General features: G+C 34.5%; 3 protein-coding genes across 4 annotated transcripts; all 3 read right to left on the bottom strand.

Moving 5' to 3' along the window:
* Window positions 1–3,414: 3,414 nt before the first annotated feature.
* LOC133700169 (agamous-like MADS-box protein AGL62) lies at window positions 3,415–3,924 on the bottom strand. The gene has a single exon (XM_062123715.1). The coding sequence runs from the start codon at window positions 3,922–3,924 to the stop codon at window positions 3,415–3,417; it is 510 nt and encodes a 169-aa protein (XP_061979699.1).
* Window positions 3,925–8,224: 4,300 nt separating this feature from the next.
* On the bottom strand, window positions 8,225–11,646 carry LOC133698802 (uncharacterized). 2 transcript variants are annotated; one of them, XM_062121875.1, is made up of 7 exons: window positions 11,133–11,646; window positions 10,961–11,041; window positions 10,656–10,736; window positions 10,254–10,343; window positions 9,791–9,936; window positions 9,600–9,710; window positions 8,225–9,005 (listed from the first exon to the last, which is right to left on the bottom strand). In XM_062121875.1, exons 1-7 carry the CDS (start codon window positions 11,620–11,622, stop codon window positions 8,421–8,423), a joined length of 1,584 nt encoding a protein of 527 aa, XP_061977859.1. In that variant the 5' UTR covers window positions 11,623–11,646; the 3' UTR covers window positions 8,225–8,420. The 2 variants fall into 2 exon arrangements, with proteins under 2 accessions (XP_061977859.1, XP_061977860.1); XM_062121876.1 differs by having other exon boundaries at window positions 10,254–10,334; window positions 11,133–11,645.
* A 1,166-nt stretch (window positions 11,647–12,812) lies between these two features.
* LOC133698208 (glucan endo-1,3-beta-glucosidase 1-like) lies at window positions 12,813–15,608 on the bottom strand. The gene is made up of 4 exons (XM_062121060.1): window positions 15,360–15,608; window positions 13,961–15,265; window positions 13,234–13,261; window positions 12,813–13,044 (listed from the first exon to the last, which is right to left on the bottom strand). Exons 1-4 carry the CDS (start codon window positions 15,430–15,432, stop codon window positions 12,864–12,866), a joined length of 1,587 nt encoding a protein of 528 aa, XP_061977044.1. The 5' UTR covers window positions 15,433–15,608; the 3' UTR covers window positions 12,813–12,863.
* Between the last annotated feature and the right edge of the window lie 341 nt (window positions 15,609–15,949).

The raw sequence follows: 15,949 nt of genomic DNA, 5'->3' as shown, positions 1-15,949 counted from the left end.
TTATACATCCTACCGGCTAAAATGAGTTGGGTCAAACCTATTAAAATAATGGAATGTGATAGATGGGGAGAGGTGGAGAGAACGAGAGAAGTGAGAGAGTTAGCTCACTCACGTGAAGCCTGGAATCACATGGATGGATACATGCTCTGCTACAGACCGAGAACCACCCACGGGTGAGATTTAGGGTTTCATTACATACGTGGCCAGTCTTACACCATGGATCTATCTTCTTCTTCTTCTTTATAATAGAAAAATCAAGCGGTGGAGCCCACAGTTCGAGCATTTACTTTCAACGTCAGCATCTTGACCTGAGGTTTAAACAGAGCAGCTGATGTCATCAAAAAAATGTACAAATCTAACTGAAAAATATAAAAGCACTTTCAGGGCGGCTTTTTGGGAACAAGAATCTCAATAGAACCCCTTGTGCTCCAACATTCTCCATGAACCACTTTCAGTAATTGTTATTTTTTAAAAAAAATAAATCTTATAAAAAAAATATTCAAAGAAAAAATGTTAGTTTAAAAAAATTAAAAAAATCAAGTCCAAGTAAATCTTAAAAAACCAGGTTAAACTTTTAAATCTACAATCCGTTAATTCTTCACCCAAGCTAAATTATGGAGCTCGACATCTAAAAAAATAAATATTGAATGATAAAATCAATCGATGTTACTTAATTTAAAAATAAAATTCTTTTATAAAAACTAAATTTAACAAAGATCAATAACATAAAAATCAAGGCAACCTGATTTATTTTCAAAAACAACTAAAAAATACTATAAAAAACTAAACAATAATAATATGCGAGAAGATGAGAGAAAGAAAAAAACCTCCAAAAAAAAGGGAAAAAAATCTCTGATTATACAAGATTAACTCTCAATTTTTACCACTGACAAAAAAAAATTTATGTTCTAAAAACTAAAGAAGATTCCCCTTTACTCTCATACGTGAAATTTTTATTATAATATGGTAAATATAATTTATTATGGATTGATACGGTAAAATTATTCTAGATAGAAAAAATGAGAGCCGTAATTGTAAAGGTAATTTCATATTTTTTTTTAATGATCCATTGATCATTAAAATATTATTTAAAGGCATGTTAAACTTTTTCAAATTTTTACACAAAGAAATAATGTATTTAAATTCAAGGTTAATAAAATCTAGAAATGTTAATCAATGGTTATTTGGTCTTTTAAAAAACTTTTAAATAGTAAAAATATTTATTTACTTCTAAGATTCAAAAAATTAGAGTTGTTAACCAAGAGATTTTTTAGTTTTTCTTTTCTTTTCAAAAATAGTAAAAATATGATTTTAAACTTGGAAATGATAAGAAAAAATAAGACATGCGTCTAGAGGCATTTGTATCCTTTCACATTGATTGTTCTTAGAGGTGAGTAAAAAAACTAAAAAACCAATTAAACCAAGAAAATTAGAAAAAAAAATTGAATCGTGAAAAAAAAACCGATTAGAATTTTTAAACTAATCGATTCAGTTCAGTTTCAGTTTTATAAGCCTGAAACCAAAAAAACCGAACGGAACCCAAACTGAAAAAACCAAGCCAAACAAAAAAAAATAGTTTTTTTCTAAAATAACCGAAATCAATCGGTTTGAACCGGTTTCAGTTTTTTTTTTAAAAAAAATAGGTTTGATTTTTTTTATAAAAACCAAATCTAACCGAAAATGATCACCCCTAGTTGTTCTGTAATTTCTAGGCTGATGGAGGGCATTTTGCTATTTTTCAATTGGAGAAATAACTTTTCATTCAAAAAAACTATTAGTGCCTGCACATTACGCGTCAACACGCGAATTGTGTCCACTCCCTTTAGGTGGTGTATGAGACGTCATCCGAAGGCTAAACCTATCATTTTGTCGTGTCTTTGCAAGCATCGCCATGTCTTTTTTTTTTTTTGCTAATATGGCGCAAGGTGGCAAATGATGGATAGTTTTTGTCGGTGGTAATTTTTTTTTTCTTTCTTCTTTTCTCTCTCTTCTAGGGAAAGTACATGCCCTGTCATTTTTTTCCAGTATTTATGTTTTTTTATTGCTTATTTTAGTCCTTAACCATTTTATAAAAAAAAATTTTTATGTTTTCAATTTAGTCCTTAAATTACAATTTGTCATATTTTTTTTTCTAATTCAATCATTATTTTTTTTTCCTTTTGCTTTTTTGTTAAAGTTTAGTAGGTTTTCAATTTCATTCTTGAATCAAAGTTTACGTTGTTTTATTTTTATCAATTTAGACCTCATTTGATTTCTTTTTCCTTCTATTAAATTTTTTTTCTTTTCAATTTAATTTTTTTTGATGCCCTCTTATTTATTTTTTATTTGATTTTCACCCTCACTTTTCTAATCACAGTTTTGTTTTTTTATTGATTTTTTTTTTCAGTTTCATCATTCAACATTTGATTTGTTGAGAATTGGGCTTCATGTTTTTTTTATTTGTTGTGCTTCCGATTTAATGACATGAGTAACAAGTTTAGAAAATTAATGTAATTTAACATCTTTTTTTTTTCTTTTTTTTTCTTATGATTTTATAATTTTACGTTGTTTTTTTTAAAGATTGGTTTTATGATTATTATCAAATTTTGTTTTTTATCAATTTATTCTGGTTTCATGACCCAGGCCATAGGCTTTGCAGGTATTTTTTGAATTGAGGTTTTTTTTTTAAAAAATTATTTTGTTTGTATTTGATTTTTGAAGATTATATTTTTATTTTATACAGATGAGCTTTATTTTTTTAAAATATATATTTTGTAATAATATTTCTAATTAATATGTTTGGCCTTACATAATATTAATTTTCTTTTATCTTATTAAATTAGTTTCATATGTATTTCTAGTTCTATTATCTTTTATTGATTTTAATAAACAAATTCAGTAAACATGAACGAATAAATATCTCATTTTATAGGATTAAATATCTTGATTTACATTTATCTTTTAATTTCTTTAGTTTTTCTTTTACTTAATATTAATGATTTTTATTTATTTATTTATTTATTTACATAGATTATTATCGATTTATTTAATTAGATGATTGTATAAGTTTTTCAATTTATACTTTAAATTTTTTATATAAAAAAACTTATTGAAATAGCCTGTTTATCCAAGATTTTTTTTTATAAAACATTTACTACTCGCTGCACAGAGTATACATCAAATAACTAGTATATTAATGGAATTTCATGCTACTACAGTTCTATTTTTCCTTCTCAAAAGGAAAAAGAAAGAAAGAAAGTAAAGCTAGGTTATATATTTTATAATTTGATTTCACTGCAAATTTTGCATTTTTAGTAAATTATGCTGTAATTATTAAAAATTTCACTAATGATAGAGTGACTGAATTAATCAAAAGACACCAAAATAGTAGCCATCATACAAACAAAACCCTAAGCTGCTAAAAAAAAAAAAAAACTACGCAAAACCACCCAAGAAATCCCTGGTACTAACTCTTGTTCTCCTCTCCTCTTGGACTCTCATTGCCACATTAGTCTTCAATGTTTCCAAAGATGCCCTAAACTTTTCAAGTTCCTCGAAATCCAAATCTTCAACCGACCTCTCCCACCAATACCCTTCTCCTTCTTCATTAATAGTGTCACAATCCATGTTGTTTTTCCCACGTGTGTCCTCTGAACAAGAAATATTGTTTCTTTCACTGCTTTCTTGATCACCAAGGTATTGATCAACGACGGTATTCACATCAGGATGACCAAAAGAGTATGGTCTTTGGTTAGGGGACAAAACGATTATAGCAAGATTGGCATCATCATATAAATTGCAAAATTCACTAGCTTTCTTGAAAAGACCATTGCGTCTCTTGCAAAAAGTCACTATTAGGCTGCTTTTGCTCTCTATTTTCTTCATCTCCACCTTCTTCCGGCCCGTGCCCCATCTTCTTGTAGTGTTTACTTCCGTCTCTTGCATGGTGGTGTCAAAGAAAAAGGGCCAAGAAAAGACACAAAGAAAGAGAGAAATTCCGGTCAATTGGTATGTAATTTTTGTGTCTGAGAAACGATAAAGCAAGAAAGAATGTTGTGTGTGTGTGTGTATAAGAGAGCTATTATAGTTTTGTTTCCTATATAGTTTGGTAAGTGGTAACTCCCAAAGTCGTTTCCTTCTATAAAAAGAGGGAATTTTGGAAATTATGAAACAGGAAAGCAAAAAGATTGGGAAATTTCTAAATTTGATGCTTTAATTATTAGTAAATCCTTAAAGGAAAGGGTACTTTCCTTTTTGGACTTTTGGATTTCCAAATTAAGAGTATTTTTCTTATTAAGGCGGTGCTAATTAATGTTAGATGCATCCAACATTGAAGCAAAATCATCATTTGCATGTGGGGTGTCTTTATTTTTTAATTTCCATGGATCCTTTCTTGGTCCCATTTTTTTTTAATTTCTTGGACTGTACATACAAGCTTTGGCCTTTTGACATATATTTCTTGTAAGCTTGATCGAATGCATGGATCATGGATATCGAGTAGAAAGTGAGTGTTGATTGTAATCCTTCAATGTTGAATAAATTGAATGAGAAGTTTTATCAACAACGTGGATCCCTAATTTGACTATATTAATGTGGTCTAGAAAAGTACGTACTTCATGCCTACATAGTCCAATGATTTGGTTCTTTGGCGGATTGGCATGGTTGGGATTCACTGTCGGCTAACGAAGAATACTGGTGTTCAACTGATGATATTTAAGACTCCTCTATAGAGCTGGCATGGTCGCTGGGAATAAAAAACTGATTCTAGAGTCAGATTCAGAACTTGTGGTTAATTTATTATCACGTGATATGCTGAAGATTGATGCAAATTATGTGTTAATAACAAAAGTAAGAGAGGTGTTGAATTAGTTGGCATGGGATATGTAAAGATACAACATGCACATATAATTTAATGTGTTATAGCATCAAGTTGGAAACTCTCATTTATAACTGGAAAAAAAAAAAAAAAAACAGGTAGCAATTTGACAGCAATGAGGTTGGAATCATATGCAATACCTCGATTCTTTGACAATGCCGGCTAGCCTGGCATGTCTTTAGATGTAGCCAAATGTGCGGCAGCAGCCAACAGGCTGCAGCCTCTCCTCTTCTATTATTTCCGATAGCAAACAAAAACTAGTGCATGACTTTCTGACAGGAAAAAAGAAAAGAAGGAAAACGAGTCCCAAACAGACTGAAATCAGGCCCTCAGGCCAGGCTCAAACCAGTCCTCCTTAACCATTTCGACCTGAAACTGACCAGATCACAGGGTTGTGCTACACATTTCAAAGAGATAGTATGGCGCCACTTTATTACATACATGCACGTCTCCTGATTGGTTCACATTTTGGTGAAATAATAGGTGAATAATCACCACACCCACTTATCGTCAGGAAGAAGAATCACTACTCATTATCCCCTCCTTATCATATGAGCTACTACGTAGTGCTCCTATTATCTTCGTCGGTGAGTCATGTAATCCTAGGTGGCCAGGTGTATAAATACTTTAAACCATCCTCACAACATACAATTTTAAAAAAATACTGTTCTTTACCATTACAATATTAAACTTTCTCCCCCTCGTTCATCCTCTTTATTTTCTCTAACTTCACTGACTTAATCCAAATCATAACATTCAGGCCCAAACATTACGTCCAAAATCAGTCATGGAAAGCCCAATATCCTGATCCTTCTCTACTTTCCTTTTTAATAATACACTGTCTCTTGAAGCGTAGAGAAGACACCTTGAAGTAAAGCAGCTAATTAATGCAGTTCAAGATAATTCCATATGTAGGTTCAACAAAGAGCCATCAACTCGTTAATATTAACTAGGGCAGTCTTAGCTTGTATTGTCAAAGCATAGACAATTTAACGAGACATGAAAGATTATAAACATTGATGTTATTGTATTTTCTTGGTAACCAACTACCTTATCACTCTTTAGTCATCTAATACTTGAAAATGATATATAATCATCACAAGTAATTGAGAGGAAAAAGGTAAGAGGTACAAAATCTTTAATGGGAAAGGGGAAAGTGAGGTTGGTCAACCAAGGTCCATATGTAACTCTACTGCCCCACAAGTCTTAACTCTCACCTCTACCTCTTCTTTTTTTTTTTTTTTTAAATTTACGTGGGGTGTCCGGGCCAGCTTACGCGCACCACGACTATTCCCCACGGTCCGCTGGACATCCTGCAAGCCCAGGAGCAGGTAAGGCACCGCGGGGGTGACAGGCGTACACATAGAGGGTCGAACCCGGGACGGGGGCGGAACAAGTCCACGAATTGACCACAGCAGTTAAACCCTCAAGTGCTGGGTACACACGAGAGCTCGAACCAGGGCACTCAGGCAGGGCAAAGCCTGCCAATGCCACTGAGCTACAAGCCTCGTGTGTACCTCTACCTCTTTTTCATACTACACGCTGGTGTTTAATTTGGTGCAGGTCATACAGGACAAGAGTTTGGCAAGGCTCACAAGTCACAATATTGAAACCTCAAGGGTACTTAACAGGCCTTAAATATGGAGGAATGGACAGCATTCTTGACCTAAAATCAAATGAATCTAGTAGAGGATAACCTTTAAAAAAAAAAAAAAAGCCCCACAATTATTCATACTTCAAATTCTTTTTTTCAGTAGTCTTGGATAAGCAAAGAACATGTTCTAATGCTGCTGCTGCAATTGTAAGATGATCTCACTAGTCCATGTTCTTATAATCTTGATCATAACTTGACAAGTCAACTATATAACATTGTCTGTGTATAACTTGCAAATATTGGGACATCAATTGCAACTTGCCAGGAGGGCAGGACAGATATCAATTGTATGACCATCACTTGAACAAAATAGCTATGATACTTTCTTGTCATACTTAGTTTCTCTTAAATGATTCAAAATATTTGTTACTTTGTATGTTGCAGATTGCATGGAGCTGAGTATAGTGTAATTTATAATAGTAATGACAAGTTAGAGATTTCATTTATGAGCACCAAACTGCCTCTCAGTATTGACATAAGGTCTTTGATCCATCTGAGCCTTCTTGTTCCTCTTTCAAAATTAATTTTCCTGAACTTATATTGAGTTTTAATATAATCTTCTTTCTGTTCTTAGGTACATATTGAATAGTGGTGTTTCAGGATTCCTCTGCTATGCCATCTACGAGCTTCTGGCAGGATATCCAGCTTTTGATCTTGCTCAGACAAGGATGGTCTTCAAGTTTGGACGCGACAAGTAAAATATGCTCTCTACGCTATTCCCTAATTAATGCCTCTTTCTGTACATGTTTGTTGGCTTTAAGCGAAAATGCTTGTTTTAGGTTTCATTACATGGCAATCACTGATGAGAAGCAAGGGATAATGCTAATGCCTGAAGATCTACTTCCAGACAGAGGCAAACAGCTAATTGTGCCTGAGTCAGTTCTTTTGGTAAATCCAATTAATCCTGATCTCAAAGGAGAGGCAAGTAGGATACGGTACCGATGACTGTTTGTTCCTTCAACTGCAAGATATAATGTTGATTTCATGCTGGCAAAATGCTGTGAGTGATTAAATGTACCAATATTCAATGGACAATAAAGATGGTGGAGTCCATGGATGGATAAGTTCTGGCCCCGTTATTGGATTCTGGATCATCTTTCCTAGTCATGAATTTCGAAATGGTGGTCCTACAAAGCAAAACCTAACAGTGCATACTTATCCACCTTGCCTAGATGTATGTTCTTCTGTCCTCACAACTAAACACTTCTCATATTTCCATAACCATGCAGTATTCTTAAATGATACGATATTACGAATGTTAAGTGTAACTCCAAGTGATCAATAATTTCCAACATTGAAGGCAAAATGTGCAATAGAAACTGAATGAAATCTGCCAAATGCGGAACAGTGGTTGATCATCCATGCGTGCTTAATTTCTTGTGTCGATCTAATGCAACCCAAAACATTAAAAAATATTCAATTATGGTTTTAACATTTCAGGTTCTTGTTGATCTCTAGTTTTAGACGAAAACAGTTGAACCACTTGGGCATACAGGTGAGCTAGAAACTTAAGATACAAATTAAAATAATGTTGTCTAATGGCGATGATCTATTGCTATAATTCATACCTAATAACATCACAAATCAAAATATTATGACAGCAATTCTCAAGCACAAGCAGCTTAGCCAACTTTCAATGCTCACTGATAAAATTCTGGGCAATCCGTTAATTGATACTAGTGATGATAATGTAGAACATTTAATTAACGCTTCAGTTACAAGAAACCGTTCATATCATTTCGATCCAAAGAGTTTTATACAAAATCTGTAACAGCATGCTCTGCAAGCTGCTCCAGGCCTTTGCATCTTTGAGTTTGTTTTGTACAAAATTGCATGCAAAGTATGCTCAAAGGTTTTTTTTGTTCCCTGACTGTATCGTGATCGTCCAGCTAGATAAAATCGTTACTAACTTTACAGACCGGATATTGTTAAAAGCAAACCATAATGATCACTAGGCAAGACAGGTAACTCCAACATCTTTACCTCTTTTCTCACTTTCTTCTCCTTCATATATGATAAGCCAGGTAATGCATCCTTACCAATCATGTCAATTTTACTGATCTTGAAATCACAGAGACTGCATATGAATCGATCCAGTCTCTTTTGCAATGCACGATTACCAGACAACATTTGGTTGGATTTGGTATCATATGTCCATCCATTGTCCCCTGGCTTCAACTCTACCCAAGCATCAACCCATCCATCAGGGAAAGGAAACTGACCATCCAACTTATCATCCCAGTTCATGTCACCACAAAAAATCACATTTGAGTTCTTCTTGAGAAGGTTGATGGCCTCCTTTGCCTGATCCACACGTTCCTTGCTGAACATCTGATCCCATTTTGGAGGTGCTGGACAAGGACTCTCTAGATGGCTAGTGGCAACAACTAATGACTTTTTTCCTGGAACTTCAAGCTCAGCAATGCAAAGTTCTCTCCCCATTATTGAATTCATAAAGGGTTTAGTGCTGAAGGATTTTACAGGCAGTTTGCTTAACTGCAAGCAAGGGGGCAGTATTAATAATACTAAAAAAAATGAATGGCAACATTAAATGAACTTTTAATGACATTTACAAAAAAAACAATGCCAACATTAATTCTTTAAGATATTAATTTTTTTCCCACGTTTTACAAAGAAACAATGATATTTTATGAACTGCTAAAATTTAGTTAAAGGTCAAACATATTTGATGATCAGTCAGATAATCAAGGGCCGGTCCAGTAAATTAAACACTATCACTCAACCAAAAGAAGCAAAACCTGCAAAAGCTCATTCAACAGCCAGCATAAAACCATGTTTCCATGATTCTCCAGTTCTGGGGAAAGAGTGTACAGCAAGAGAACTATCAGGATCCATACTTGTCAGTAAGTAAAGTTAGCCAGAAACATACTAACGGTCATGTTAATTTGAAACCATGTATGAGTTGTCTGTGCCATAACAGAGCATGAGAGTAACTGTAACAACTTTCAACATGGTGACTTACGAGACCACTAATTTTGATGCTTAATGTATCTATCTGGCAGGCCTGTGAATGGTGTATTATAAGAACATAGAAGCAGAATCACCATCCAGCACATATCAAAACCATACCTGCATGCAAAAGTATCCTCTTGAACTTGCTATTTCAGAAGAAACAGAGCATTGATAAGCTTTCCACCAGCTGGATCGCTGAAATATGTCATATATATCTGGAATAACCTCCTGCAAGGAAAAATGGAAATAGTTAAGATGAAAGTCAACACAGGAAGATCCAATTTCATGAGGTAGGGAACAAGAAAAACCTGTAAACAAATGACATCTGGTGAATGTAGTTGAATAAGTTCCCCAAGTGCTTTCATCCTCCTATGTAACTCCAGGTCTTCTCGGAACCAAACATTATAGCTCAAAATCTTGAAGGAACCAAGCACTGCTGCTGAATTTGTATCCTCTGCCACAAATTTAAGATGCTTTGAATCGTGAAATGAACATATATAACTGGAACCTTTTAATAAATTCCCATCTCCCTAGTACTATAAATTCCCATCTCCCTAGCAAGCAGTCAAATTTTATGATGGTAAAACGGGTGCTAAAAAGCAAAATGAATGAAGCAACTCAACAAAACCAATGCTTACACATAACCTCATCAATCCATCACTGTGGCTTCAGACAACATAAATAAACTAACAAAGCAAAGAAACATTAAACTGAAATATGTAAATAAATAAATAAAATGAAAACAGCTTGGACTATAAAAATCTTTGTTACCTGTCAAAACAGCCACTCCCTTGTTTGATGCCCTAGCACCTTGAAACGCACCCAATTTCACACTAGCCCCATCACTTTCATCTGCATATACTAGAACATTCAACAACAAAATCTATAAGCCTAACAAGAAGCACAAAAAAGAACTAAACTTTAATTAAAAAAATATATATATAAAGAAAAGCTGGCTAGATGATTATTCAGGACAAGACAACAAGCTTAACATGTGACTGACAACAAGCAATGGCATTAATGTTCACATTTCACACACACACACACACACTTTATTACTTAACATAACCTCTCTAATCCACCACTATCAATGAAGACAACATAAATAAATGACAAAACAAACACCTTTAAAGAAGACTAACTAGAACCAAAAAAAACTTACTTACGACTCACCCTTTAGAACTGTGACTCCCTTGTTTGATGATTTAACCCCTTGAAACCCACCCAATTTCACACTATGGCCGTCACCTCCATCTGCATAGATCAGCAACAAAACCCAAAGGACAGAACATTACAAGTAACTCACATTGTACTTAGCGTACACCAATAATGCAATCAAACTCACATTGTTAAAATGAAAATAGCAACAAAACTACAACCTCGGAAATTTCCATTTTGAGTTGCACAGAGTGGAAATAAACTTACAGAGCATAAACCTTTAAAACGACAAAAATAGAAGAAACAAACATGTGACTTACCCTTCAAAACAGTCACTCCCTTGTTTGATGCTTTCACCCCTTGGAATGCACCCAATTCCGCAGAATCCCCATCACCTCCAACTGCATACACAAGCAACATTCATTCATTAAGCAGACAAAAAACCCAACAAAATCCATAAAGCAAACAACAAACACACAACAACTAACCAACCTTCGACATTGTTCAAAGACTTAACCCCACGAAACCCAACCTCTTGATGATCGTCAACTGAGTCTCTAACCTTCCTCTTACAATGCCTTAAGGGCATGAAAACAGACCCAACAGAAGAATCCACATCACCATCAAGACCACTAGTATCGGTCAAATCCTCTAAACTAGAAAGAGAAAAAACAGAACCTCTAGTGCCACATACTTCACAGCTACTGTTCTTATACGGGTTCAAGAAAGTGCAAGCCTTGCAAGACCATTTTGGGGTTTCTTGATTTGAAGAAGAGGAAGGTAGTGGAGGGGGTGAAGGAGGTGAGAGACAGATTTGGCAAGTGGGTTTTGGTGATGGAGAGTTAATGAAAGTACACTTCTTGCAAGACCAAGACATGAGGTTTGAGAGATGAACAGAAAGATTGCAGCTTTTAGTAGGTTTAGAAAGGGGAGAGATGATGACGATGGGCACGAAGGTTATTTTTCGCAACAAAGATTGCATTTTTATAAGTTTGGAAAGTTCAAACTAATTTGAAACATTAAAGTCCAGCTTTGGAGACAAAGTGCTTCAAGTATGGCCCACTGAAGAATCAAACGTGTAGGTGCTTAAATGGGACCTATGGTAAGCGGAAGGAATTTGAGGGACCCACATAATGGGTTAATTATTTTAAAAGAATGTTTTTTTTTTCAGTTTAAAGCTGCATATTTTAAAATTGCGTTTAATTTGAAAAAAATAAATTAAAAAAATCTTTTAACATATTTTTAAATAAAAAAATATTTTTTAAAAGCATCTTGCATCAACACCATAATGATACACTCTTACTCTCAAACACATCCAAAACAAAGAAATTTCAAGATTGTTTTTTGAAAGAATTTTAAAGAAAAAAAATTTAAAAAGAAAAAAAAGTTGAAAACAAAGAAATTTCAAGATTTTTAATAAATTTAAAGAAAAATAATTAAAAAAAAATCAAATTCAATTTTGATTAGTTTAACTCTAATTTAAAACTTGAAACATCTTATTTAATTTTGAGTTGATAAATTATTATTATTTTCACAGTAAAATCAAATTTAATCATTAATAATTTGTTTTTTTTATTTGTTGGTATTACAATAAGGGTATCTTAGGTTAACTTTGTAACTTGGACACAAAGTTCACCATTAAAGTTCATTCGAAACCAATTTTATATCTCACAATCTTAGCTTGAAGTTTGAATGATTAAGAAAGAAGCTCACCTTAATCACAGGTCAAACCTTAGTTTAGACTGTTTGTCATGATCATTACAAGAAGATTAGCCTAAAAAACTAGTGAATAAAAAAGATAAAATAATAATAATAAGAACCTGGGTCTTAAAGGCTAGCCTTCTCACAAACTACATCATTCCTTTTGGCTTGTTTAGAGGAAGGAAAAATCTTGAAGATACTCCCATTATCTTGCTCATAATCATGGCCCCGAAAAATCCTCCTCTCTAGGCCTCCATGTTTGTTGCGGTATGCTCTTGCTTACAAGAAAGTATATAGTGCTAATCTACTTTTTTGAACACTTTTGATTCCACAGAAGAGCCCACAAAAAAATTGTCATCACTCCTTTCACAGAGAAGACCCTACCAAAAACATCTCTCAAGTGAGAATTTGCTTCTACAATGAAGAATTTGTGGACTAAAAGCAGCCTAGCACAGCAATAGCCAATCATCATGAAGGAATTAAACACTATTACATTACAAAAAAATTGTTTTATTTTGCACCTCAAGACATCATAAAGGGAATGTATAACAAAATAGAGAAGATTACAGTCAAGAGAGTTTGTAATGCCTTGTCTACTGCACTCATTCTACTGCTTTTGAAGCTGATTAATCTTGAACCACCCGCTGCGTTACTTGGATTGGTTGTGTTCACCACAGTCCTCGCCTTATTCGTTATTTTTTTGCTGCATCCGAAGTTGGAAAATTGGTGAGAAATTGTTGCAAGGTGTTTTCATTAAGTAATGATTTTGCTTTTTGCACTTTCCATCTCTTTGACTACCAGGAAAGGGAATGCAAAGAAGCAGAAAAGGAACCAAAGTGTGATGTCCTTTCGAATAAATTAGGCCACCAAGTAGAAAAGACGAGCTTCTTACCTTCCAGGAAATATACAGCTCCCATGACCTGCCAACAAGGAGAAAAGATGTTAGGTTTGAGAAACATAACAGGTGAAAAAATATCACAAACAGGACTCATTTTCCTCAAGGTAACAGTCATTCGGTAGATAAAGAGCAATGATGGAGTTTCTTGCAAGAATGTATAAAAGAAAGAGGATGAATGGCCTTGAACTGTTGTTACTGTCCTGTCCAGACTCTATGGGGCTCTCTTGGCATATAGCGTCCAAGTTGAAATCATAATTTCCTGGGTTGGCTGTTTCAGCACAAAATATTATTCCATGCCCTTTCCACAATCCAATCACTCAAGAAACCATGTGACTCTGTCAGGTAGGAATCACACAACATGTACCCTTGAAGTCACCTCAAGAGTATCCCCCGAGGATTATGATGGGATGGTGCCACCATTCACTTTCCTTTAGTGGTGTGGCATAAGGCAATTAGCACCTTTTTAACTTTTAATCCTAAATACTTGAGCTTAAGGTATCTGTTTAACCACTCAAGAGCCTTAATGCACTTTTAGTAGATGCACAGCATACTATTTGGTTGTCTAAGCAGTAACCACACATTCAATTTTGCATACAGACAACAGTTAAATAACGATCTATTGAGGACGAAATTTGAAGATCAGATCCTAAACTTTGTTAAAGTTCAATGAAATATGAAAGAACTGTGTTTATTCAAGGCATTAAGAGTGAAAAATGCTTACTTGGATCGGTGGTGGTGGTCATGGCAATGCCCTTGAAATCACAGGACCCAGAAGCCCTTCCTTCCTTCTGGTAATAGCTATCAAATGCATAAGAGGCATGGTTCTTAACATTGTTAGGCTGATAACAATTCTCCCCTGGCTGAATCTCACTACAATTAGCCCTTCCAGGTCCACATACCCAATCCAATGCTGCTTGCAATGTCTTTGAATCAACACCATCCATAACAATACAATATGTTTGGTTGGTTGTATCATTAGCCAAGAAAGTCCCACTTCCAGATACATGAAGCAAATAAACCGGCGTTGAATTCGCATAAAACAATCCCCAATTTGCTTCTGATACTGGTGGTGACCTCAAGTCTTCATTGAACAACTCGTATAAATACACACTAGAAGTGATTTCTGGGTGCAAAGGAGTCCCGCTACGATCAAGAACATGCTTAATCAAATTAGAATTATAAGTATCTGCATTGTCAATTGTAGCATAAGGTTCTTTTGAATCACCCTTTGAAGGCCAACCACTCTCGGTAACAAGAACCACAACATCAGTAAAATTCATATTCTTCATCGAAAAATAAGCAGCATCAACCATAGCATCAAGAACATTAGTGTAATGCAACAAAGTATTAGGATCAACCATTTCCTTGGATGGTGTCAAGGGCTTGAACAAAGAATTATCAAGAGGCACCACTCCTTTATTTTGCATAAACACATAGTAAGGATAAAAATTCATCATCAAAGGTGACCCAGTTCTTGATAAAAAATGAAGCAAAGGTTGAATAACCGAGATCCAACTCTGATTAAAAAAAGACTGAGAAGGTGGAAATGAATCAAGAATTATAGAAGCAGAGTGTGGAGTTGAAATCTTTATCTGATTATGCAAATTTTCAGCCACCAAAGCACTATAAAGAGACTCAATAGCTGGCATAAGCAAAGGAGCTGAAGAGGGTACCGTAGTTAAAACCTCATCACCAACAGCAATTGCAGTAATTACAGTCTGTGGATAATAAGCAACAACATTTTTACCAATCCAAGAAGCTGCAGTTGTATTGGAGGATCCAATAGCAAGAAGCTGATTATTTGGAACACTAATAATGACCCGGATCTTGGTTTTAGCCAAGGCCTTGAGTATGTCGGGGTCTACATCATAAAGCTTGATATGTGTAACCTTTTGAAATTGTAGAAATGAAACAAGTTCTGTAGCTGACATAAGATTGGACACATCTTCTCCTATGTTGATTCCCACAAATGGCTCATTGTCTTGTTGGTCCTTTATTTGTGCCACTGCTATTTTTGATGATAAAGCTGCAAATTTGCCAGAAAAACATTAGAAACACAAAAGGGATTCTTCTTAGTTTCTTGAAATAGTGAATATACAAGTGGGGTTTTTCTCCATTACCTTGTGATGGTATAAAAAGTGAAATGTACAGGAAGAAGAAGACACTGCAGAGAGGAAGCTTAGACAGTGCCATAACTGAAGAAGAAATTGAGCTTCACAACGTCATCTTCTGGTTCTGGTTCAGCTAAAGGTTCTTGCATTTGTAGGCTTAATTTTTTCGTTTTCTGAGTGAATTTTCTTGGTGGGTTTTGGTTTGGCTTTGGAGTTGGAGTTGGCTTGTTGACCTCAAGAAATCTTCCAGTATCTAACAAGAATCAAGAAAGCAATCCCATGAACTTGCTAACAAGATGAATTAAATTGTTCGGAAAACTTCAAGAATACCCCTAACTAGATTACTAGTTTCAATTTCGTCCCCAAACAAAATTTTATTCCTTCAGCTTCAGTCATTTTCCATTAAATCTTTCCATTCATGTTTTTGATCATGACTTCCATCCAAATCATAACTTTCTTTTACCTCTTTATTTTAATGTTTTTCATCAATTATAACTCTCTCTTTTTTTTACCATTGTTACCATGCTTCTTCCTTGAGTTTATAAGATTTGTTTTATACATGATTTTCTAATATTATGGAACGTACGAGTAAGATCAAG

The sequence above is a fragment of the Populus nigra genome, chromosome 7, assembly GCF_951802175.1.
Source record: "Populus nigra chromosome 7, ddPopNigr1.1, whole genome shotgun sequence".
Classification (NCBI taxonomy): Eukaryota; Viridiplantae; Streptophyta; class Magnoliopsida; order Malpighiales; family Salicaceae; genus Populus; species Populus nigra.
Note: the sequence above shows the minus strand (reverse complement) of the source record. Positions and strands in the feature narration are given on the sequence as shown.

Excerpts from the sequence above, each read along its gene's own strand:
- LOC133700169 (XM_062123715.1), bottom strand. The coding sequence starts at position 3,924 with ATGCAAGAGACGGAAGTAAACACTACAAGAAGATGGGGCACGGGCCGG.
- LOC133698208 (XM_062121060.1), bottom strand. The coding sequence starts at position 15,432 with ATGGCACTGTCTAAGCTTCCTCTCTGCAGTGTCTTCTTCTTCCTGTAC. Across the intron at positions 15,266-15,359 it reads ACTTTTTATACCATCACAAG|CTTTATCATCAAAAATAGCA; the intron begins GTAATGGAGAAA and ends GCAAATTTGCAG. Across the intron at positions 13,262-13,960 it reads GACCACCACCACCGATCCAA|GTCATGGGAGCTGTATATTT; the intron begins GTAAGCATTTTT and ends CCTTGTTGGCAG.
- LOC133698802 (XM_062121875.1), bottom strand. The coding sequence starts at position 11,622 with ATGCAATCTTTGTTGCGAAAAATAACCTTCGTGCCCATCGTCATCATC. Across the intron at positions 11,042-11,132 it reads GTCTTTGAACAATGTCGAAG|TTGGAGGTGATGGGGATTCT; the intron begins GTTGGTTAGTTG and ends TTGTGTATGCAG. Across the intron at positions 9,006-9,599 it reads GAGGATACTTTTGCATGCAG|TTAAGCAAACTGCCTGTAAA; the intron begins GTATGGTTTTGA and ends CCTTGCTTGCAG.